At 47.7% G+C, this 26,387-nt stretch overlaps 1 protein-coding gene and 2 non-coding genes across 6 annotated transcripts in view; all 3 read right to left on the bottom strand.

Moving 5' to 3' along the window:
- The window catches only part of EIF4B (eukaryotic translation initiation factor 4B), a 161,890-nt gene that overhangs the window by 63,931 nt on the left and 71,572 nt on the right, over positions 1-26,387 (bottom strand). For all 4 annotated transcript variants that reach the window (XM_063952081.1, XM_063952079.1, XM_063952080.1 and 1 more), the window contains exons 6-7: positions 20,969-21,112; positions 20,763-20,894 (exon numbers count right to left, since the gene is read on the bottom strand). In XM_063952081.1, coding sequence (XP_063808151.1) covers positions 20,763-20,894; positions 20,969-21,112 — 276 coding nt within the window. The remainder of the gene's footprint in view (positions 1-20,762; positions 20,895-20,968; positions 21,113-26,387) is intronic.
- LOC135053019 (5S ribosomal RNA) lies at positions 11,430-11,548 on the bottom strand. Its single transcript, XR_010242427.1, has one exon. It is a non-coding gene; the product is annotated as a 5S ribosomal RNA (ribosomal RNA).
- On the bottom strand, positions 25,148-25,268 carry LOC135054170 (U5 spliceosomal RNA). The gene has a single exon (XR_010243407.1). It is a non-coding gene; the product is annotated as a U5 spliceosomal RNA (small nuclear RNA).

Raw genomic sequence — 26,387 nt, 5'->3', positions numbered from 1 at the left:
AGTATAGTGCTTATCTATGTAAGCCCTCAAAGTAATCTCTTGCGATTTATCTTTAGAGAAAACATACATACCAACTCCGCCCGACCTTCACTCATTAGCATAGGTGGCGAAGGGCCGTAGAGAGAATTAGGAGCTCTGACGAGTATTCTCAAACAGTTAAAAATCTTCTCTGTCTAGTAAGAAATAAATAAATATAAATACTTATTTAACTATTCCCCACCAGACCACCAACTGTTGATACAGATAGAGCTGAGTTGGGTGACATTGTCTGAAGCTCCCTCCCCCGCCGGACCTGTCAGCAGCGTCCGTTGGAGGCATTATGTTATATATAATATATCATTTGATGGATGCCAAAGGTAACTGGAGTTACCGTGCTTAGTAGAAAAATCTTTGTTTGTGCATTTGAAGGTGACAATGCACCCCCGCAGAATACTTGTAGTGCATCTCATCTGTATAATAGGTAACGGACTACCGTAATATATGACGGGAACAATTGTACACTGGATTCACTGAAAGACAAAAATTGAAATAAAAATAAGAATTTACTTACCGATAATTCTATTTCTCGGAGTCCGTAGTGGATGCTGGGGTTCCTGAAAGGACCATGGGGAATAGCGGCTCCGCAGGAGACAGGGCACAAAAAGTAAAGCTTTTCCAGATCAGGTGGTGTGCACTGGCTCCTCCCCCTATGACCCTCCTCCAGACTCCAGTTAGGTACTGTGCCCGGACGAGCGTACACAATAAGGGAGGATTTTGAATCCCGGGTAAGACTCATACCAGCCACACCAATCACACCGTACAACTTGTGATCTAAACCCAGTTAACAGTATGATAACAAAAGGAGCCTCTGAAAGACGGCTTCCTACAACAATAACCCGATTTTTGTAACAATAACTACGTACAAGTATTGCAGAATAATCCGCACTTGGGATGGGCGCCCAGCATCCACTACGGACTCCGAGAAATAGAATTATCGGTAAGTAAATTCTTATTTTCTCTATCGTCCTAGTGGATGCTGGGGTTCCTGAAAGGACCATGGGGATTATACCAAAGCTCCCAAACGGGCGGGAGAGTGCGGATGACTCTGCAGCACCGAATGAGAGAACTCCAGGTCCTCTTTTGCCAGGGTATCAAATTTGTAAAATTTTACAAACGTGTTCTCCCCCGACCACGTAGCTGCTCGGCAGAGTTCTAATGCCGAGACCCCTCGGGCAGCCGCCCAAGAGGAGCCCACCTTCCTTGTGGAATGGGCATTTACATATTTTTTGCTGTGGCAAGCCTGCCACAGAATGTGCAAGCTGAATTGTACTACAAATCCAACGAGCAATAGTCTGCTTAGAAGCAGGAGCACCCAGCTTGTTGGGTGCATACAGGATAAACAGCAAGTCAGATTTCCTGACTCCAGCCGACCTGGAAACTATATTTTCAGGGCCCTGACAACATCCAGCAACTTGGAGTCCTCCAAGTCCCTAGTAGCCGCAGGCACCACAATAAGCTGGTTCAGGTGAAACGCTGACACCACCTTAGGGAGAAACTGGGGACGAGTCCACAGCTTTGCTCTGTCCGAATGGACAATCAGATATGGCTTTGTGAGATAAAGCCGCCAATTCTGACACTCGCCTGGCCGAGGCCAGGACCAACAGCATGGTCACTTTCCATGTGAGATATATCAAATCCACAGATGAGAGTTGTTTAAAACAATGTGATTTTAGGAATCCCAAACTACGTTGAGATCGCCCAGTGCCACTGGAGACATCAAAAAGGGGTTGTATATGCAGTACTCCCTTAACAACTTCTGGACTTCAGGAACTGAAGCCAATTTCTTTCTGGAAGAAAATCGACCGGTCGAAATTTGAACCTTAATGGACCCCAATTTGAGACCCATATACACTCCTGCTTGCAGGAAATGTAGGAATTAACCTAGTTGAAATTCTTCCGTGGAGCCTTCCTGGCCTCACACCATGGAACATATTTGCACCTAAGCGGTGATAATGTTGTGCGGTCACCTCCTTCCTGGCTCTGACCTGGGTAGGGATGACCTCTTCCGGAATGCCTTTTTCCCTTAGGATCCGGCGTTCACCCGCCCTGGCGTCAACGCAGCTGCGGTAAGTCATGGAACAGACATGATTCTTGCTGAATCAAGATCCTTTCTAGTATCTCTTGAAGTTCCGGGTACCAAGTTCTTCTTGGCCCAAACCGGAACCACGAGTATAGTTCTTACTCCTCTCCTTCCTATCATTCTCCATACACTGGGTATGAAAGGCAGAGGAGGGAACACATACACCGACTGGTACACCCACGGTGTTACCAGAGCGTCCCAGCTATTGCATGAGGGTCTCTAGACCTGGCGCTTCATGTGGGACGCCATCATAACCACCTTTGGACTTTCCCAACGGTTTACAAACATGTGGAAACTTCCAGATGAAGTTCCCACTTTTCCGGGTGGAATTCATTTATGCTGAGGAAATCTTCCTAGTTGTCCACTCCCGGAATGAACACTGCTGACAGTGTTATCACATGATCTTTCGCCCAGCGAAGAATCCTTGCTGTCATTGCCCTCCTGCTTCTTGTGCCGCCCCGTCTGTTTACGTGGGCGACTGCCATGACGATGTCCTACTGGATCAGCACCGGTTGACTTTGAAGCAGAGGTCTTCCTAGGCTCAGAGCATCGTAAATTGCCCTTAGCTCCAGTATATTCATGTGGAGAGAAATCTCCAGACTTGACCACACTTCCCTGGAAATTTCTTCCTTGTGTGACTGTTCCCCAGCCTCACAGGCTGGCATCCGTGGTCACCAGAACACAGTCCTGAATGCTGAATGTGCTGCCCTCTAGAAGATGAGCACTCTGCAGCCCCCACAGAAGAGACACCCTTGTCCTTGGAGACAGGGTTATCCGCTGATGCATCTGAAGATGCGATCCGGACCATTCGTCCAGCAAATCCCCCTGAAAAGTTTTTGCGTGAGATCTGCCGAATGGAATCGCTTCGTAAGAAGCCACCATTTTTCCCAGGACTCCTGTGCATTGATGCACTGATACTTGGCCTGGATTTAGGAGGTTTCTGACTAGGTCGGATAACTCCCTGGCTTTCCCCTCCAGGAGAAATACCTCTTTCTGGACTATGCCCAGAATCATTCCTAGGAACAGTAGACGTATCATCGGAAAACAGCTGCGATTTTTGGAATATTTAGAATCCACTCGTGCTGTCGTAGAACTACTTTAGATAGTTCTTTTCCGACCTCCAACTGTTCTCTGGAAACTTGTCCCTTTCAGGATATCGTCCAAGTAAGGGATAATTTAGATGCCTTTCTTCTTTTAAGAATCATCTTTTCGGCCATTACCTTGGTAAAGGCCCGGGGTGCCGTGGATAATTCAACGGCAGCGTCTGAAACTGATATTGACAGTTCTGTATCACGAACCAGAGGTACCCTTGTTGAGAAGGGCAAATTTGGACATGGAGGTAATCCTTGATGTCCAGGGACACCATATAGTTCCCTTTTTTCCGGTTCTCTATCACTGCTCTGAGTGACTCCATCTTGATTTGAACCTTTTTATGTAAGTGTTCAAAGATTTCAGATTTAGACTATGTCTCACCAAGCCGTCTGGCTTCAGTACCACAATATAGTGTGGAGGACTAATACCCTTTTCCTTGTTGTAGGAGGGGTACTTTGATTATCACCTGCTGGAAATACAGCTTGTGAATTTTTTTCCAATACTGCCTCCTTGTCGGAGGGAGCCGTTGGTAAAGCAGGCTTCAGGAACCTGCGAGGAAAAAATGTCTCGACTCTCCAATCTGTACCCCTGGGATAATACTTGTATGATCTAGGGGTCAACTTGCGAGTGATCCCACTGCGCGCTGAGACTCTTGAGACTACCCCCCCACTGGTGGAGGGCTTCTTTTCCTGGGAAGGGGCTGCCTGCTGCAGTCTACTTCCCTTTCCTCTATGTCTGGGCAGATATGACTGGCCTTTTGCCCGCTTGCCCACATGGGAACGGAAGGATTGAGGTTGAAAAGACAGTGTCTTTTTCTGCTGAGATGTAACTTGGGGTAAAAAAGGTTGGATTTCCCAGCTGTGGCCGTGGCCCCCAGGTCCGACGGACCGACCCCAAATAACTCCTTCCCTTTATACGGCAATACTTCCATGTGCCGTATGGGATCTGTATCACCTGACCACTGTCGTGTCCATGACATCTTCTGGGAGATATGGACAACGCACTTATCTTGATGCCAGAGTGCAAATATCCCTCTGTGCATCTCGCATACATATATATAGAATGCATCCTATTAAATGCTCTATATCAATAAAATATTTTTAGTCAGGGAATTCGACCAAGCCAACCCAGCACTGCATCTCCAGGCTGATGGCGATCGCTGGTCGCAGTATAACCACCGTCTGTGTGTATATACTTTTTAGGATATTTTTCCAGCTGCCTATCAGCTGGCTCCTTGAGGGCGGCCGTATTTGGAGACGGTAACGCCACTTGATAAGCGTGTGAGCGCCTTATCCACCCTAATGGGTGTTTCCCAACGCGCCCTAACTTCTGGCGGGAAAAGGTATAACGACAATATTTGCTATCGGGGTAAACCCACGCATCATCACACACTTCATTTTATTTTATCTGATTCAGGAAAAACTACAGGTAGTTTTTTCACTTCCACATAATACCCTTTTTTGTGGTACTTGTAGTATCAGAAATATGTAACAGCTCCTTCATTGCCCTTAACGTGTGGCCCTAATGAGGAATACGTTTGTTTATTCACCGTCGACACTGGATTCAGTGTCCGTGTCTGTGTCTGTGTCGACCGACTGAGGTAAATGGGCGTTTTTTATAAAAAAACCCTGACGGTGTTTCTGAGACGCCTGGACCGTTACTAATTGTTTGTCGGCCGTCTCATGTCGTCAACCGACCTTGCAGCGTGTTGACATTCTCACGTAATTCCCTAAATAAGCCATCCATTCCGGTGTCGACTCCCTAGAGAGTGACATCACCATTACAGGCAATTTCTCCGCCTCCTCCAGCATCGTCCTCATACATGTCGACACACACGTACCGACACACAGCACACACACCTGGAATGCTCTGACAGAGGACAGGACCCCACTAGCCCTTTGGAGAGACAGAGGGAGAGTTTGCCAGCACACACCAAAAAACGCTATAATTACATAGGGACAACCTTATATAAGTGTTTCTCCCTAATAGCATCTTTATATATATATATATATATATATATATATATATATATATATATATATTATATCGCCAATTTGTGCCCCCCCTCTCTGTTTAAACCCTGTTTCTGTAGTGCAGTGCAGGGGAGAGCCTGGGAGCCTTCTCTCCAGCCTTTCTGTGAGAGAAAAAATGGCGCTGTGTGCTGAGGAGATAGGCCCCGCCCCTTTTACGGCGGGCTCGTCTCCCGCTCTTTAGTGAAGTTTGGCAGGGGTTAAATATCTCCATATAGCCTCTGGGGGCTATATGTGAGGTATTTTTAGCCAGTATATAGGTTTACATTTGCCTCCCAGGGCGCCCCCCCCCAGCGCCCTGCACCCTCAGTGACAGCGTGTGAAGTGTGCTGAGAGGAAAATGGCGCACAGCTGCAGTGCTGTGCGCTACCTTTAGAAGACTGTCAGAGTCTTCAGCCGCCGATTCTGGACCTCTTCTAACTTCAGCATCTGCAAGGGGGCCGGCGGCGCGGCTCCGGTGACCATCCAGGCTGTACCTGTGATCGTCCCTCTGGAGCTAATGTCCAGTAGCCAAGAAGCCAATCCATCCTGCACGCAGGTGAGTTCACTTCTTCTCCCCTCAGTCCCTCGTTGCAGTGATCCTGTTGCCAGCAGGACTCACTGTAAAATAAAAAACCTAAGCTAAACTTTCTCTAAGCAGCTCTTTAGGAGAGCCACCTAGATTGCACCCTTCTCGGCCGGGCACAAAAATCTAACTGGAGTCTGGAGGAGGGTCATAGGGGGAGGAGCCAGTGCACACCACCTGATCTGGAAAAGCTTTACTTTTTGTGCCCTGTCTCCTGCGGAGCCGCTATTCCCCATGGTCCTTTCAGGAACCCCAGCATCCACTAGGACGATAGAGAAATAATAATTATTCTAAACAGCCTCATTGCAACCCCGCACATGTAACTGTGATTCAAGCACTGAGGTCGGGTTGATATCCAGAACGTTCCCTTTATTTTCACAGGATCTTTGAAGTATAAGTCCATTGAAAATAAAATGCATAAACATGCTTGATTAAAAACTCCTAGAAAATCCTTTGCAGCAGAGACCTAACAAACAAACTACCAGCAGAGGGAGTAGTAAACTATATTCCTTAACCTGTAACTACTAGGTAGAAAAACCCCTCCCTCAGTTCTGACTGGCTGAGAAAAATGGCTCCACTAAAGGGGGCGCTATTGTTTCTGAGAAGCAATTTTGGCGCCTCTGAATATATTAAAGATGGCTGCCATTAAAAATATGTGCTCACATCATTAAAAACACTACCTTCTACCTATATCCCCCATAATGTCCAGGCCGACCGCCCCGCGCTCTGTTAAATACCCCGCCAGCTCCCCTTAACCCTCCGCTCCCAGAGCGGCCGGCGGAAGGGGTCCTTTTGCGGGCAGCTGCGCTCCCTAAGCGGGCGGCGGGGAGTGCACACTAGAGCGGCTGTTATAGGATCCCTATCGGGCGGCTATTCTACTAGCGGGCGGTTGTGCTTCTACTAGCGGGCGGCGGAAATGCTGTGCCCGCGCTCCCTAGAGCGGCCGTTGGGATCGCAGAGCAGCGCTACCAACAGCGGCAACTCCGGGACCTGTGCTTCTCCTTAATGCACCCATCCCCACTGATACGGCGGTGTGCCAGAGAGCGAGAGAGAGGACGGCATAGGTAAGCCAGGCTGGCTTTCCGGTTATTACATGTGTGCGGGCGGCCTGCCCGGCTCCCCTGCTCATGTCCTCGCGGTAGGCTGCGCTCTAATAGCGGGCGGCAGGAGACCCCTTGGAGAAGGTTAGTCCTCTCCCTGACGTTGCTGCTGATCATGTCTGCGGAATGAGGAGGGGGGTGGCGGGCGGGGGATGCTGTACCTGTAAGTCGGCTTCCTTGATCACTGGCCTCCTTGTGAGGAAACAGCGTCTTGTACTTCTATTACCCTATTGCAGGGAGCCACAGCCACCTTAACCCCAAACTACATAAGTGTAGATGTCCCTCTAGGGGCTACTCACTGTCTCTGTGCTCCGGATTTTCTGTGAAGAGAGCAGTTGATCCCTTTAGCTGGGACCTTAGTCTCCCTCCAGTGATTCCTGCACCCTCCTTTTGTTAGAAGGGATAGGGTCTCTCAAAGAAGGTTCTGCCTGCACCCTCCTTTTGTTAGGAGGGATCGGGCTATTTCTCATGCTAGAGAAGGAAAAATCAGGATTTTGGTACTTACCGATAAATCCCTTTCTCCGATTCCACAGGGGCCACTGGAGTGTAGTTACAATGGGGAGATAGTAGGTGGTATTGGTAGCTGGCACTTTAAAAATTCTCACACTGTGGCTAGCTCCTCCCCTACTATCTCCCCTCCAAGCCAGTCTACGTTAAACTGTGCCCGAGGAGAGCTGTAATAAACAAACCGTAAGGTAGAGGAGGTTAACGACGCCCTGTAAACCAGGCGAACACAAACTAAACCTGGAACAGAACCTGACAAAAAACCAGGCTAGCCTGAACCCAACAAGCAGTCATATGGTGATCTGCAATCGTTAATCAAACAAAAATCAGGAGAAACAGCGCTGGGCGGGCGTCCAGTGGCCCCTGTGGAATCGGAGAAAGGGATTTATCGGTAAGTACCAAAATCCTGATTTCTCCTTCATCCACTAGGGGCCACTGGAGTGTAGTTACAATGGGGACGTCCCAGAGCTCCCAAAAAACGGGTGGGAAAGCGCTGAGAGTCCTGTAAAAACTGCTCGGCCAAACAGTGATGCAGAGGCCGTAAAAGTGTCAAACTTGTAGAATTTGACAAAACGAATGTCGGTTTGACCAAGTAGCCGCCCGACAAAATATTCATGGAGACCCCGCGGGCGGCTGCCCACGAAAGTCTTACAATGCGCGTAAAGCGCGCTGAAATGGAAAACGGAGGTTCCCTAGTAACCGCCAAGAAGACTGTCTGATGATCAGATGTATCCAACTGTCCAGCATATGCTGGGGCCCCGGCTATTTAGTACGGGAGCATCATCCAGAGCAAAGAAGAAAAAACACTTCATCGAATAGCCTGAGACCTCTGTAGAGAGAGTTGACGAGCCCTGACAACATTCAGAGAGGATTGAAAACCACTAGTGTCAGATTTATATGAAAAATGGACCTCCCCTCTGGAAGAAACGACCGCTGAGGCCGAAGCCGAGCCCGGGGAGTTGCCAATAGAGTACTCCCTGAACAAGAGGCCGAACTTACGGCCGCTAGGCTAATCTCATTTGGAAGAAAAGCGAAAAAGGCAGAGACCTAAAATTCCGGTCAGTGTGGTTTGAAGCGCAGCGGAGCAAAAAACCTCCCAGAGAAACCAAAGATGAATGGTAACTGGAAGAAGGGGGAAAAAACCCCTTTTATCTTCATTATGTTCCATAAAGTTTTCCCAAAGTGGCAAAAGCGAGAAGAGGTAATAGACTTCTGAAATCGGAGCCCAGTAGGCCTAACCGAACTAGGGAACTCCTCCCTTCTGAGGTCTCGTGAACAGTCACACGGGTAACCGAAACCAGTGTAAAATTGAACAAGGAGAAAAAAGGAGCCTGTTGAAGTAGACAGTCCAGTCGAGGTAGGAGCCAAGGCTCCTCTACTGACAACAGGCGTATCTGTATCTTCAAGTCATGCGTGGCCCAACCAGCGCCACCGAGAGGACTAGCACGCATAATCCCCTCCTGTGTTACTGAACATGAAGTAGAAATAGAAAAAGGAGGCAGGATAGAATAACCAGAAAACTCCCCGGAGCCCTGAGGGCCTCCACGGCTACTGCCGTCCGAGAGTAATAAAGGGTTAACGAGTCAGTCAGAACGCCCTGAGGTCGATCCGAAATCTCCGCCCACAGCGGACCAGCTGACAAAACTCCGGGGCATGTTCCCTCACCCAGGAGTCTGACCTGGTGGCTTGATCTGGAAACAAGATTGTTGTCCCCCGTTCCGAGAGGAATGGAGGCGACCCCTCATTACGTCGCAACTTGACTGAAGAAATAGAGTCTCTGGTGCCGAGGAATGAAAAAACCTCTGACGGACCGTGTTGAGAAACGTCTATGCGGAGCATAAATTGGATCTGTGTCGAATCAGAAGCTCGTGGATCCTCCGGATATTCAGAAGCCACCTAATGTACAGAGTGGGATAGTAGCAGTAAATTGTCCCATTAGGGAACCAACGTCACCCACTGCCCCTGAAAAAGAGTTATTCTGTTATCTTTCTAAACTCTGTGGGAGCGGAAGAGAGAAGAGTAAAGGACTTACAGTGAAAATGAGAATCCTGTTAAGGGGGAATCTGAGAAAAGCCTGTCCAACGGAAATCAGTAAACAGGCATCTCTGAAGACAAGGGACACGTAAAACTCCCTTTCTTGTTTAAACTAGCAATCACAGACTAAAAGGATTGTAAGGCCAGAATAGGCCTGTCCGAGCCACTTGGCTTCGGAACGTGAAAAGAAAACAAAGGCCTGAGAACTGTCCTAATTCAAATGATATGTGAAAAACAGGGATCAACACCCTTTGCGGTTAGAAACCTATGGAGCGCAGCCTGCAGTATGACTCTCTTGTCATCGTAAATCAGCCGACCTATGCCGAGGGACTCCTGAGACGGTTGTAACCGCCCAAGCCTTCTCCCATCGACCTGCGCCTACCCTGGGACCCTGCAGGTGTAATGGGTGTATAGGATGACATAAAATCAGACTGGACTGAGGATGTTGAACCTCTGCTTCAGCCTTTTTACCCTGAGAACCCCTGGCGACGAAGATATCACCCGTGTGGAGTCAAAAACCTGAAAGGGCACGAAAAAATCTAAAGGGAAGACCAGTAAAGGTCTGTCTTGGAGCTGGGGCAGTAGTAGGAGAAATCAAAGTGGACCTACCTCCATTGGTTCAAGAAATCCTGCAGAAAGTTCCTTCCCCAGAACCATCTGCCCCGTAGGATTTCATGTTTACTTGTCACTGTCGCAGCCCCAGAGGTCGTCGGGTTAAGACAGCCCAAGCGAAGATGCAGGGTCCGAGTCTGTAGACATGGAGACCTCCAAGGAACATAAAGCAGAATCGTGATTCTGACCTGTATCAAAGTATCAATTGATCCTGATGCGAAGCATCCTGTAACCTAGAGGACAATTGTTCCCCAACCTACCTGCTCCGGATACGGTAGAACCATGCTGCCGCATATGTCGATGGATCCCTGAGCAAGGTTGCCTCAGGAAAACGGCGGCTTGATGGACCGGCGATACACCGAGGTGTATACCCTAGAGAGGTTCTGATACCATCTCCTGCCATCTGCGGGGAAAAGATAGGAAAACAAACCTTGTTTGATACCTGATATTGTGTATTCGGGTGTCTGTCGGCCGCCTACCGGAGCCTGCCCAGCTCATCCGAAACTGAACCAGTCGCTGTCATTTTCGTCAATGGCGTGGAACCCTGATGGACTTGACGTGTCCTCCTCCTTTACCTGCAGTATCAGATGAACTGCTGTATTATGTACCTGTATATTCTGAGACACTGGTTCAGATCCACAGAAAACAGACATCAGTAATGCATGGAATGTTAGCAAAGTTTCTTTTTGGAAAGGTGTGTTTGGTCCCGCTGTGATTTGATCCTGTGACCTTGGAAACCAAAGTCCAAGGGCTTACCTGATGAGTTATTGTCTGGTTAATAGTGACATTACCTGCATCATTGATCAAACAGGGGTGTGCAGGTGCGTGGAGGGCGAAGCAGATGGCTCCGCCGCATACTTCACACCTAAGAGGGAATTCTTCGACTATCCCAGGAGAGACAAACGAAAGGAGAAAAGGTGGGTTAAATAAACAGAGCCCTACGTAAGGTGTGCACTATAATGTGTAGTGACCGATACGATTAAAATAAACTTTCTGGAGCAGCGGAGACCTGAACCAGCAACGCTGCGCTGTGGGACAGGAGTCTTAGCCCTAGGCTATAGGAGTTCTCCTTAAAGTTTTGTTTGGATTCAAACCCCTGTTCAGATACCCGCTACTAGCGTACTGAGCCGCAGCGCTATTTGTCTTATGCCTTACACGCATTCCACAATTACAAATAGCATTAGTAACTAGTGACAACAAGGAATAATAAAGGGAAGGCAACACCCCGCCCTGTATTTAGTGTACCGCTAATTAAGGTGCACCAGATGTTTCTCTGAGGTTCCGCTGGCTTTTCAAAATGGTGACCAGCCTGTGAGAAAGATGGGGGAAAATGTTATGTGCAAGATGTTGTTATTAGAAAACATTGCGGAAGTAGCCTACAGCACCTGGTATTCCCAGGCGGTCTCCCATCCAAGTACTAACCGGGCCTGACCCTGCTTAGTTTCCAAGATCAGACGAGATCGGGCGTGTTCAGGGTGGTGTGGCCATAGGCTTTTATCCCCTATATCTGGTATTTTATGGATTTATCTATATACATACCTACACGCACTTAAATATATATATCTATATATATACATGCACAAACATAACTATATATGTATATATACACACACACCGTAGGTAAATAAATACTGCACAGTAGATCCTTTTAATTATTATTGAGCTGAGTCCCAGCTACTGTAATAGAGCAGGTTCCCTGATTTGCAAGTAGGAAAATGCTGGGTATAGGACTCTACTGCAGGAGGAATGTATCTATATTTCAGCAGCCTGAAGTATCGAAAAGTTACAAATCCCAGAGCTGTTGCCTAGCGACGGGGAGACCTGGGAGCCCGCTGAGTAAAGCAGGTTAACTGTTAATATACCTGGGACTTTATTTGTATTTGTCTCTGAGTATGCAAGATTAGCCCACTGGGCTATAGGAGACACTGCAAATATGAAGCCAGGTCTGTGCATGGAGGAAATGGCCGCCAGAGTGAAACTCCTCTGGGCTATGCGATAAAATCTATATAGTGGATAACTGGATTAGTGCTGAGCCACTCTGACTATATCACATTCTCCTCAGCACCATGTGCATTAAACTCACATAAATGCCTATTACACTATAACAGTGGCCGGGGAGCGGAGAATGCTGAGCCCGCTGTACAGAGCGGGAGTTAGCTCCGCCCCCCGGCTATGGCGCCTTATTGCAAAACTAAGCGGGAAGCGAGCTGTACCCTCCGCTGGGCCTGCGAGTCACCGCCGGGGAGCGCTGAGCGCTGAGCCCGCTATACAGCGCTAGTAGAGCCCTGTATCTGCTAGCCGCCGCCGGGGAGTGTTGCGCTGAACAGAGCGCGAGTCGCCGCCTGGGAGCAGGGAGCGCTGAGCTCGCTCTACAGAGCGGGACTTAGCTCCGCCCCCTCCGTACAAGGCGCCAAATTTAAACATTGCTTTGCGCTCGAGCGGGATCCCTGTGCCGGCTCTGTGAGTCGCGCTGAGTGGGGATCTGTGCGGGGGGTGCGGGGAGCTGGGGGAGCAGAGGGTTATCAGAATGACACACACCCGTTTTTCAGTCAGGGTTGTATAAACACATACTCAGCCTCCCCCAATCATCCTGTCTGTTTCTCCATGAGGAGGACAGGTAAGGATACAATAAAGTACATTACAGCCCCAGAGAGCCCTTCTGGAGTGGGTTGTACAACAATAAACAGTGCATTGCTCTAAAAACATACATAGCCACCACAAATAAAGTATACTTCACTCACCACTGTGTTCTTGGTGGATCGGCCCCGACACACGCCGCACGCAGCGGCGTCCAGCCGGAATCTTCTGTGGTGGGGTGGTCCCGACACAAGCCGCACGCAGCGGTGTCCGACCATTTTTTGATACTCACCGCTGCCATGCTGCCGGAATCTTCTGCTGGATGGAGTGGCCGCGACACGCGCCGCACGCAGCGGTGTCCGCCAACTCAGGAGAGCTCAGTGTCTCCCTCAGCCGGGGCCCATCCCTAGCCGCACGCAGCTGCGATGGGACCCCGCCGGCAGCTCCCACGGTGCAGACTGGCAGTGGCAGAGCTGCCAGTCTGTGAGTGTGTGTGTAAGAAAAATAAAATAATAAAGAAAAAAGAAGAAAATTCTTCAGCTAAACCCAAGTGAACCAGCTACCTCGGGCACTTAACTAAGACTGGCTTGGAGGGGAGATAGTAGGGGAGGAGCTAGCCACAGTGTGAGAATTTTTAAAGTGCCAGCTACCAATACCACCTACTATCTCCCCATTGTAACTACACTCCAGTGGCCCCTAGTGGATGAAGGAGAAATAAGAATTTACTTACCGATAATTCTATTTCTCATAGTCCGTAGTGGATGCTGGGAACTCCGTAAGGACCATGGGGAATAGCGGCTCCGCAGGAGACTGGGCACAAAAGTAAAAGCTTTAGGACTACCTGGTGTGCACTGGCTCCTCCCCCTATGACCCTCCAAGCCTCAGTTAGGATACTGTGCCCGGACGAGCGTACACAATAAGGAAGGATTTTGAATCCCGGGTAAGACTCATACCAGCCACACCAATCACACCGTACAACCTGTGATCTGAACCCAGTTAACAGCATGATAACAGAGGAGCCTCTGAAAAGATGGCTCACAACAATAATAACCCGATTTTTGTAACAATAACTATGTACAAGTATTGCAGACAATCCGCACTTGGGATGGGCGCCCAGCATCCACTACGGACTATTAGAAATAGAATTATCGGTAAGTAAATTCTTATTTTCTCTGACGTCCTAGTGGATGCTGGGAACTCCGTAAGGACCATGGGGATTATACCAAAGCTCCCAAACGGGCGGGAGAGTGCGGATGACTCTGCAGCACCGAATGAGAGAACTCCAGGTCCTCCTCAGCCAGGGTATCAAATTTGTAGAATTTAGCAAACGTGTTTGCCCCTGACCAAGTAGCTGCTCGGCAAAGTTGTAAAGCCGAGACCCCTCGGGCAGCCGCCCAAGATGAGCCCACTTTCCTTGTGGAATGGGCTTTTACAGATTTTGGCTGTGGCAGGCCTGCCACAGAATGTGCAAGCTGAATTGTACTACAAATCCAACGAGCAATAGTCTGCTTAGAAGCAGGAGCACCCAGCTTGTTGGGTGCATACAGGATAAACAGCGAGTCAGATTTTCTGACTCCAGCCGTCCTGGAAACATATATTTTCATGGCCCCGACTACGTCCAGTAACTTGGAATCCTCCAAGTCCCTAGTAGCCGCAGGTACCACAATAGGCTGGTTCAAGTGAAACGCTGAAACCACCTTAGGGAGAAATTGAGGACGAGTCCTCAATTCTGCCCTGTCTGTATGAAAAATTAGGTAAGGGCTTTTATAGGATAAAGCCGCCAATTCTGAGACACGCCTGGCTGACATCATTACCACTTTCCATGTGAGATATTTTAAGTCCACAGTGGTGAGTGGTTCAAACCAATGTGATTTTAGGAACCCCAAAACTACATTGAGATCCCAAGGTGCCACTGGAGGCACAAAAGGAGGCTGTATATGCAGTACCCCCTTGACAAACATCTGAACTTCAGGAACTGAAGCCAGTTCTTTCTGGAAGAAAATCGACAGGGCCGAAATTTGAACCTTAATGGACCCTAATTTTAGGCCCATAGACAGTCCTGTTTGCAGGAAATGCAGGAAACGACCCAGTTGAAATTCCTCTGTAGGGGCCTTCCTGGCCTCACACCACGCAACATATTTACGCCAAATACGGTGATAATGTTGCACGGTTACATCCTTCATGGCTTTGATCAGGGTAGGGATGACTTCATCCGGAATGCCTTTTTCCTTCAGGATCCGGCGTTCAACCGCCATGCCGTCAAACGCAGCAAGTCTTGGAACAGACAGGGTCCCTGCTGGAGCAGGTCCTTTCTTAGAGGTAGAGGCCACGGGTCCTCCGTGAGCATCTCTTGAAGTTCCGGGTACCAAGTCCTTCTTGGCCAATCCGGAGCCACGAGTATAGTCCTTACTCCTCTCCTTCTTATGATTCTCAGTACCTTGGGTATGAGAGGCAGAGGAGGGAACACATACACTGACTGGTACACCCACGGTGTTACCAGAGCGTCCACAGCTATTGCCTGAGGGTCCCTTGACCTGGCGCAATATCTGTCTAGTTTTTTGTTGAGGCGGGACGCCATCATGTCCACCTTTGGTTTTTCCCAACGGTTCACAATCATGTGGAAGACTTCTGGGTGAAGTCCCCACTCACCCGGGTGGAGGTCGTGTCTGCTGAGGAAGTCTGCTTCCCAGTTGTCCACTCCCGGAATGAACACTGCTGACAGTGCTATCACATGATTTTCCGCCCAGCGAAGAATCCTTGCAACTTCTGCCATTGCCCTCCTGCTTCTTGTGCCGCCCTGTCTGTTTACGTGGGCGACAGCCGTGATGTTGTCCGACTGGATCAACACCGGCTGACCCTGAAGCAGAGGCCTTGCTTGACTTAGGGCATTGTAAATGGCCCTTAGTTCCAGGATATTTATGTGAAATGACGTTTCCATGCTTGACCACAAGCCCTGGAAATTTCTTCCCTGTGTGACTGCTCCCCAGCCTCTCAGGCTGGCATCCGTGGTCACCAGGACCCAGTCCTGAATGCCGAATCTGCGGCCCTCTAGAAGATGAGCACTCTGCAACCACCACAGGAGAGACACCCTTGTCCTTGGAGACAGGGTTATCCGCTGATGCATCTGAAGATGCGATCCGGACCATTTTTCCAGCAGATCCCACTGAAAAGTTCTTGCGTGGAATCTGCCGAATGGAATCGCTTCGTAAGAAGCCACCATTTTTCCCAGGACCCTTGTGCATTGATGCACTGACACTTGGCCTGGTTTTAGGAAGTTCCTGACTAGCTCGGATAACTCCCTGGCTTTCTCCTCCGGGAGAAACACCTTTTTCTGTACTGTGTCCAGAATCATCCCTAGGAACAGCAGACGTGTCGTCGGAATCAGCTGCGATTTTGGAATATTTAGAATCCACCCGTGCTGTCGTAGTACTACTTGAGATAGTGCTACTCCGACCTCTAACTGTTCCCTGGACCTTGCCCTTATCAGGAGATCGTCCAAGTAAGGGATAATTAAGACGCCTTTTCTTCGAAGAAGAATCATCATTTCGGCCATTACCTTGGTAAAGACCCGGGGTGCCGTGGACAATCCAAACGGCAGCGTCTGAAACTGATAGTGACAGTTCTGTACCACAAACCTGAGGTACCCTTGGTGAGAAGGGCAAATTGGGACATGGAGGTAAGCATCCTTGATGTCCAGAGACACCATATAGTCCCCTTCTTCCAGGTTCGCTATCACTGCTCTGAGTGACTCCATCTTGAATTTGAACCTTTGTATGTAAGTGTTCAATGATTTCAGATTTAAAATAGGTCTCACCGAGCCGTCCGGCTTCGGTACCACAAACAGCGTGGAATAATACCCCTTTCCCTGTTGTAGGAGGGGTACCTTGATTATCACCTGCTGGGAATACAGCTTGTGAATGGCTTCCAATACCGCCTCCCTGTTGGAGGGAGACGTTGGCAAAGCAGACTTCAGGAACCGGCGAGGGGGAGACGTCTCAAATTCCAATTTGTACCCCTGAGATACTACCTGCAGGATCCAGGGGTCCACTTGCGAGTGAGCCCACTGCGCGCTGAAATTCTTGAGACGACCCCCCACCGTACCTGAGTCCGCTTGTAAGGCCCCAGCGTCATGCTGAGGACTTGGCAGAAGCGGGGGAGGGCTTCTGTTCCTGGGAAGAGGCTGCCTGCTGCAGTCTTTTTCCCCTTCCTCTGCCCCGGTGCAGATATGAGTGGCCTTTTGCCCGCTTGCCCTTATGGGGACGAAAGGACTGAGCCTGAAAAGACGGTGTCTTTTTCTGCCGAGAGGTGACCTGGGGTAAAAAGGTGGATTTCCCAGCCGTTGCCGTGGCCACCAGGTCCGATAGACCGACCCCAAATAACTCCTCCCCTTTATACGGCAATACTTCCATATGCCGTTTGGAATCCGCATCACCTGACCACTGTCGCGTCCATAACCCTCTTCTGGCAGAAATGGACAGCGCACTTACTCTTGATGCCAGAGTGCAAATATCCCTCTGTGCATCTCGCATATATAGAAATGCATCCTTTAAATGCTCTATAGTCAATAATATACTGTCCCTGTCCAGGGTATCAATATTTTCAGTCAGGGAATCCGACCAAGCCAGCCCTGCACTGCACATCCAGGCTGAGGCGATTGCTGGTCGCAGTATAACACCAGTATGTGTGTATATACTTTTTAGGATATTTTCCAGCTTCCTATCAGCTGGCTCTTTGAGGGCGGCCGTATCAGGAGACGGTAACGCCACTTGTTTTGATAAGCGTGTGAGCGCCTTATCTACCCTAGGGGGTGTTTCCCAACGCGCCCTGACCTCTGGCGGGAAAGGGTATAATGCCAATAATTTTTTAGAAATTAGCAGTTTTTTATCGGGGGAAACCCACGCTTCATCACACACCTCATTTAATTCATCTGATTCAGGAAAAACTACGGGTAGTTTTCACACCCCACATAATACCCTTTTTTGTGGTACTTGTAGTATCAGAAATGTTCAAAACCTCCTTCATTGCCGTGATCATGTAACGTGTGGCCCTCCTGGAAAATACCTTTGTTTCCTCACCGTCGACACTGGAGTCAGTGTCCGTGTCTGGGTCTGTGTCGACCATCTGAGGTAACGGGCGCTTTAGAGCCCCTGACTGTGTTTGAGACGCCTGGACAGGTATTAACTGTTTTTCCGGCTGTCTCATGTCGTCAACAGTCTTTTGTAAAGTGCTGACGCTATCACGTAATTCCTTCCATAAGACCATCCAGTCAGGTGTCGACTCCCTAGGGGGTGACATCACTATTACAGGCAATTGCTCCGCCTCCATACCATTTTCCTCCTCATACATGTCGACACAACGTACCGACACACAGCACACACACAGGGAATGCTCTGATAGAGGACAGGACCCCACTAGCCCTTTGGGGAGACAGAGGGAGAGTTTGCCAGCACACACCAGAGCGCTATATATATATATATATATATATATATATATATATATATATATATATATATATATATATATATATATATATATATATATATACACACACAGGGATAACCTTATATAAGTGTTTTTCCCTTATATAGCTGCTGTATTTATTAATCTGCCAAATTAGTGCCCCCCCTCTCTTGTTTTACCCTGTTTCTGTAGTGCAGGACTGCAGGGGAGAGCCAGGGAGCTTCCCTCCAACGGAGCTGTGAGGGAAAATGGCGCTTGTGTGCTGAGGAGATAGGCTCCGCCCCCTTCTCGGCGGCCTTTCTCCCGCTTTTTTTAAGGAAAAACTGGCAGGGGTTAAATGCATCCATATAGCTCAGGAGCTATATGTGATGTATTTTTAGCCATCTAAGGTGTTTTTATTGCGTCTCAGGGCGCCCCCCCCCAGCGCCCTGCACCCTCAGTGACCGGAGTGTGAAGTGTGCTGAGAGCAATGGCGCACAGCTGCGGTGCTGTGCGCTACCTTATTGAAGACAGGACGTCTTCTGCCGCCGATTTTCCGGACCTCTTCTGTCTTCTGGCTCTGTAAGGGGGCCGGCGGCGCGGCTCTGGGACCCATCCATGGCTGGGCCTGTGATCATCCCTCTGGAGCTAATGTCCAGTAGCCTAAGAAGCCCAATCCACTCTGCACGCAGGTGAGTTCGCTTCTTCTCCCCTTAGTCCCTCGGTGCAGTGAGCCTGTTGCCAGCAGGACTCACTGAAAATAAAAAACCTAATTTAAACTTTTACTCTAAGCAGCTCAGGAGAGCCACCTAGTATGCACCCTTCTCGTTCGGGCACAAAAATCTAACTGAGGCTTGGAGGAGGGTCATAGGGGGAGGAGCCAGTGCACACCAGGTAGTCCTAAAGCTTTTACTTTTGTGCCCAGTCTCCTGCGGAGCCGCTATTCCCCATGGTCCTTACGGAGTTCCCAGCATCCACTAGGACGTCAGAGAAAGAAAAAATAAATAAAATAAATAAATAAATATTTTGTGGAGCAAAAGCTCCTATGTGCTTCCTCCAAGCACAATTTTTCAAACTGAGGGATGGGGGGGCGTGAGGGGGGAGGAGACGGCTGTGCAGACAATATTTTAATTTAGATTGTGCCACACCTCCGGTTGCAAGACTTCACACCCCTAATGTATATGATGGTCCAGTGTCCCCTAGTGGATGAAAGAGAAAAAGGAATAATCTGGTAACCATAATTCTCTAAGTACTCCATGGCAGCACTACAACAGGTTAAGTCGCTTCTAAGTTGGGAAGCTATTCCACTTGCTGTCTCTTTGAGGGGGACTTCTCCAGCTGTCTACTTCAGTGACCCAAAAGAGCCCTTCCAATGGGATGTACTTAAGTAAATACAATAGCGAGAGGGCCACATTGACAAATTAAAACTGCATAAGTAAACATTTACGCACATGTATGCGAAAAGAACAGGTCAACCAAACTGAGAAACTGCCAAAGACAATATATCCTTGTGACAATGGCTACAGAGAGTATCCATAGATCTTTCAGTCATCAATGTATGAATCCACGTAGTAGCACTCTCCTGATGGCCTAAGCCAGAGGTTCTCAAACTCGGTCCTCGGGGGCCCACACAGTGTATGTTTTGCAGGTCTCCTCACAGAATCGCAAGTGAAATAATTAGCTCCACCTGTGGATCTTTTAAAATGTGTCAGTGAGTAATTAATACACCTGTGCACCTGCTGGGTTACCTGCAAAACATGCACTGTGTGGGCCCCCGAGGACCGAGTTTGAGAACCTCTGGCCTAAGCGCTCCTGAGCCGTTACACAAACGGAGCCCATACGCTTGAATGGGGAAAAATCCCCATTGAAGTGTATGGTGGAAACCGGAGGCCTGTGGCAGACCACAAGATTAATTGAGGCCCACAAGATTGACCTTATTTAACCTGGTAGTCTGCAACAGAACACCAGTTCCCACCACAGACTTCAACTGGGTTTTTTCCATTGAAACCTTTGGCTACGGCAGCAGAGACCAGCATAAAATGTGTCCCCCGGCTGTGCTAGTGGAGCCTGGCGCCTGTTTTAAAAATACAGCAGACCCCTACGTTTCACACACCCCCACCGTATTTTTGGAACCAGGACCAGTGCGGATTCTTTAAATACGAGGAAGGCGGGGGATAGGGGTTCCCTTGCAATTTTCCCCAGGCAGTTTTAGAACCAGGAGCGGCTCAAAGACCCACGGGGATGGTTGTGCTTAGTAGAGGGGGGACACCACGAAGTTTTGATTTTTTTAGTTTTTTTCCCACAGAAAAGCACTGCACGGATCTCACTGGTCCGTGCAGGCTTCTCTAAACACGCTGCTCAAAAGGACTTCTAATTGAAAAGTGCATTTTGAACCACTTCACGGTTATGTTTGCAGAAACGAATATTGGTAAATTTTCGTGTTGTAGTGGTGCCTAAGGAGAGTCTTTCCGAGTTTGGTTGATGGCCTATTTGTATCTACTGTGTTTTTTATGTCTATTTGAGCAAACACTGCCATGTTTTAATAAATTACAGAGTTGGTTTTTACAGCAATGAATGCAAACATGTATGATCACGAATTACAGTACTATAGAATTATAGTAAATTTACCCCTTACTATCTCTGGCACTCTGGATGAAGAGAGAAATAAAAGTTGTGTGTATGAGACTTGCCTCTATCAAAATCTTTGCGATCACGGTCATCATAACGATCTCTTCCTCTGTCACGATCATAGCGGTCACCATCCCTACGGGGAGGGCCATCCCGATACCGATCCGATTCATATCGGTCACTACGATACCCTCCTATAAGAGGAACTAGTTGTTTGTATTTGCCAGTAGCAATTAAGGTCCTAGAACTGTGTATGCTGACAACTTACTGTCTCCAAAGCTATCATCTCCGCGGCGAGGAGGATAATCATCACCAGTGTCCGTGCTGGGACGTGCCCTCCAATCAGAAGAATCTGTTTTGTCAGAGTCTCTATTGCGGTCTCGATCTCTGCCGAATGAACGGTCATCCCGATCTGCATAATAGATACGAAATAAAAGGTATAGTTAGTATAACAGTAGTTGGTGCAAAAACAAGAAAAAAGCAGGCTTCATAAATGTATAATTATCAAGACAAAGGTCAGTAAAATGAAGGCATGCTTGCAACCCAGAACCAAAACGCTGAAAATAGGATTTTGGTACTTACCAGGTAAATCCTTTTCTTTGAATCCATAGGGGGCACTGGAGTACTCTTGGGATATGGGCAGCGTAGCAGAACAAAGGCACTGAATATTTAAATTTAGAACTCTCCACCCCTCCATATCCCTAGAGTACCTCAGTGTACGAACCCAGTGTTTTTACTGAGCGAACTACTATAGAGAGGTTGACAATGGAGAATTCCTATAACATAACGGACAACAACAAAGTTGACCCATAACGTTAGTGTCAACTAAACAGTTGACAGCATAACCGATAGACCTTATAGTTTGAACCAATCGGTGAAAATGTGTTACCATAAGCTCCTTTGAGCTTAATACAAACCAGGTAAAACGTGTTACTCTAAGCTCCTCTGAGCTTAAAACAACCCAGGTAAAACTGCTCTGGGTGGGCGTCCAGTGCCCCCTATGGATTCAAAGAAAAGGATTTACCTGGTAAGTACCAAAATCCTATTTTCTTTTTCATCCACTAGGGGTCACTGGAGTACTCTTGGGACGTACCAAAGCTTCCCTCGTGGGCGGGAGAGCTGTTTGACACTTGTAACAGTAGGCAGCCAAAGCTAGATGCTGATGCCGCAACCATTCATATGTAAACGTGCACAAACGTGGTGCACTGAAGGCTATGTAGCCGCGTCGTAGACGCTCCACGACCCGCTGGGTCTGACATTCCCACAGAACCTGTGGGATGAGCTATTACTAACGTAGGCGATTGTAACTTAGCCTTAAAGTAAGCCTGACTTGTAGTCATTATTATCCAACTGGATAATGTCTGCTGAGAAACTGGCTAACCCCAGTTGGCAGCATTATAGAGAACAAACAACGTATCCGTATCACGTACTGTAGACGTTCGGGACATATATAAACGCGTGATGCGTGTACCACATTCAGAATTCTAGAATGTGCTGTCAACACAGGAACCACTATTGGTTTATTGATGTGAAGAATAAGAAAGCGGAATTCGTCCGAAGATTTGCTTTGTCATGAGAAAACTCAAATACGGTGACTTGGAATACAAGGCACCCAAATATGAAAACAAAACCCTTGCCGAAGCTAAGGCTAGAAGAAAAATGTTTTCCCAAGTGAGAAACTTAATCCCCATTTATTGTAAGGGTTCAAAATATGAAAACTGTAAGAAATCTGAACCCAACCTCAAGTCACCTGGCGCTGTAGGTGGGATAAATGGAGGCTGCACTTTGATGACACCTTGTAGAAAGGTGTGTACAGACGCAAGAGTCAAACGTCTTTGAAAATAAGTTGACCACACAGATACCTGCACCCTCAGTGCAGATAAACGCAGTTTTCCATCCCACCCCGTTTAACAGAATACGGGTAACTTGAAGGATGATGTCGGAAACTTCCGAGCTTTACCACCTATGTAAGCACACCAAATTTTGTAATAATGAGCTGCCTTAAGCGGCTTACTAGCTCGTAACATGGTTGGTATAATACTGTAATGCCCTATTTCTTTTCTTAAGAGGGCGGTCTGAACCCTCACCCCGTCAACCGCGGTACATAGGTAATAGGTAGAACGTTCCCTGTTGTAACAGGCTGGACGTATTATGAGCGGGCCAAGATCGTGTGCAAGTATTCCTTGGAGATTCGAGAAGCAAGCTCTCCGAAACCCATGAGATATCACTAGTATGACTGTGACGAACGGTCTTATGATCCGTTTTGGGAATGGAGAGAGCAGCGGAAAATGGTGGAGCCAGATACACGATGCTGAATGACCACACGAATGTGAGAGACTCCACCGCCACTGCCCTTGTGATCTGTTGTTTTGTACACATACTGAGCTTTTGTAATTGTGGCGAGATGCCATCATGTATACCTGAGGGTAACCCCCTTCTGTGGACTCACATATGAAACAGCTCTGGATTTAATGTCCAGTTTTCAGGATCTAAATCCTGACGGGTGAGATCTGTCTAACAGATGTCCACTCACGGAATGAACCCCGTTGACATTATCACATAATGGTGTTCTGGGCAATTGAGGATTCGAGTTACCTGCCGCATTGCCATGCGGCTTCTTGGTTATCCCTGGTTGTTGTGTATGCAACTCCCGTTGCGTTGTCTGACTGTTGGTCAGACTGAAAGCGAAGCATGTAGTGCATTGTAAAATGCACGGAGTTCCAGGACATTTATCGACAGCAATCTGTCGTGATCCGTTTCAGAACCTCTGTCGCTGATCTTTTTTAACTACAACTCCTGAACCTCTGAGACTCTCGTCCAGAGTATATACACCCTCGCCCCTCTGTGGGAAACGCGAGTGAAGGCCGGCGAACTAAATCGCTTTGAAACACATCATTATTCTTAACAGGCGAATACACCAATGTACCGCTAGTGTGCGTTCTTGCTGGTGTAGTAGGTAAATGTCTTCGATTTACCGTATTTATAATCTTACCTAGGAATTGACGTCGTTTAGACGGAATTAGATGCGATTGTTTTTGAACTTGATCTGCCACCGCAGTATACATTAGTAGCGCAAGTTAAAGGAACTTTGTTGAGACAGAGTTCTTATGAGCAGATCGTCTAAGTATGGAACGATTGTCACTGGCAGGTCTCTGAGATGAGCCATCATCACCAACATCACTTTGGTAAATACCCGAGACGTTGACAAGAAGCCAAATGGTAGACCTGAAATGGTTAATGGTTGTGGCGTTTTGCAAACGCTAGAACCTGTGATGACCAAACCGGAATGGGTAAATACGCATTGTGAAGATCAAGTGAAATTATGCAATTTTGTGGCTCCAATATGCAAATACTAACCGCAGAAAATCCATTTTCAAACTGCAGTAAGTGACTTGCTGATTGAGACTGCGACGGAGCTGTCTGGTTTTGTTACCCCAAACAGAGGGGAATAAGTAACCCTGACTCTGTTGGTGTACTACTGCCTGATTATAAAGACAGCTGAAAACCAGCAGAGACTAAATGGCAACCTGCCAAACCGTTCGACAGAGGCAGTCTTGTCCTTTAATCTGTAAATAGCTGAGACATCCATGAGTTGATGTCTGGAAATGCAAATGTAACGTGTAAAGACGCGCTTCCACATTGGAAAATGGAGATGGCCTAAGAGGTCATCAAGCCACTGGCTTGCTGACTGTAGCGTCCTGTCGTTACAAGGCGTGACTGTTTTGTACCACCGCCTTGAAAAAACTGAAGTCTAAAGGGATTAAACGCCGGCACAAGTATTTCCGTTTTGATACTGGATGCGGTAATGGCTGAATATCAAATTTAGGACCAAACAAGCTCTAGCCTTGTCGCGCTTAAACTAGGGACGATGAAAAGTGAGAATCGAAGTAACCGGCGTTAGCAGAAGCTTTACAGATATACTCTGCAGCTTCTTTTAACAGTTCATTGTTTCCATACATAGTCTAGTGACCCAAATGTATCTTGGGTCTTTATAATGTTTGACACAGACGCATTTACCAATGGCGGATCGCGTCATTTTGGAAACGATTAAATAGTGGTTAGAGTCTACTCAGTCTCTGTAAAAATGGAGACATTGACTCACTGGGATTTAGCAATGTATGGTTGTCAAAAACCCCGCACTATCTGAGTGCTGGACTAATGTACCCTTCTCACTCGTAGTTATCGGTGTGAGATTTGACATAGAATCGTGCATTAAATTATAAGACCAGTTAAACACCCTGGTACCCAAAGGGAAATTGTCCCTTTGGAAAGACTGTCCTTCGTTAGTGCTGGTGGAGTAACTTCCGAGACTCCGGTACCGCTCTTTTAATTTGAATTGCCAATGCAATTTTTTTTTTTTTTTAGTCTGCGCTAGAGCCTTACTCGCTATGCAGACAGACACCACAATAGTCAACGGACAGACACTTGCACGACTTATTGAAGTTATTATCATATATATATTTTATTGCTGAAAAGCATATTTATATGAAACTCATGGTTGTTTCTCTCAACGGAAATCTGTAGTAAAAAGCGAAAGCTTTATTCGATCTGAAGAGAAACCAGAGTATTCTTTATGTGAAAAGCAATTCACATGGGCATGTGAAACCCGAACCAAATTCCCACTAACACCCCTGCGCCTCTGGTGGCTTAGAGATGTAGGGCAGGAATGTTCCAGAATTACAAACTGGAAAAACAACAGGAAGCATGTTAAAATGGCCCCTTTGCCATGCTGACTGTGATAATCACCGAACAAGTTACAATTGTTCAGTGTTAATATAGCCTCTTATACAGTATAATCACAGTATGGGTACAACACATGCTCTATGAATATATATATATATATATATATATATATATATATATATATATATATATATATATATATATATAGGCTCAATAGCCTATGATAATTACAGACATTAATATATATGCTCATTATACAGCATTAATATAGGCTCAATAGCCTATTTGATAATCACAGATAATATATAGGCTCAATAGCCTATTATACAGTGATAATCACATACATTAATATAGGCTCAATAGCCTATTATACAGTAATCATCACAGATATTAATATATATAGGCTCAATAGCCTATTATACATGATAATCATTAATATTCTGATATCACAGGACAGGTTATAATACATGTCTGCATTATTTACTGTCACCTCTAGCTGCATATATAACTGCTGTTTATATATGTATTTTACCTTTCAGCAGTGAGCCACCCGATTCCACCGCCCCCCTTCCCCCCTGTAACACTGTGTCTTCTCAAGAACAGCCGGGAAGACTTGCAGGGAGGCTTGCAGGGAGGCTGGCATCTGCGGTGCTGGGCGGCCGGACGGAGCAGCGGCCCGGTTGTCACCCTGTTAACGCTGTTAGTGAGCGTCTGCGGGTGGATGTGCTGTCGGCCGGACGGAGCGGCTGGGACGGGCGGACGTAGCGCTGCCGTCTGGAACGAGTCTCAGACGTAGCGGCTGGGCGCTGTGGCGGGCGGTGCGTGGAAGCGGCATTCACTGTGACCCACCTAGCGGGGCGGCAGCCTGCGCTGACCGCCCCGTTCCCCAGCTTACCTTCCTCCTATTCAAGGCTGCGACGGGGCTTCTCTGTGTAAGCTCCGTCCAGCTTTCAAGTCATCTTGTTCCTGGCTGCGACGGGGCTTCTTTCTGTAAGCTCCGTCCA

The sequence above is a fragment of the Pseudophryne corroboree genome, chromosome 2 (assembly GCF_028390025.1).
Source record: "Pseudophryne corroboree isolate aPseCor3 chromosome 2, aPseCor3.hap2, whole genome shotgun sequence".
NCBI lineage: Eukaryota > Metazoa > Chordata > Amphibia > Anura > Myobatrachidae > Pseudophryne > Pseudophryne corroboree.
The sequence above is the reverse complement of the archived record's forward strand: the minus strand, read 5'-3'. Positions and strand labels throughout refer to the sequence as shown.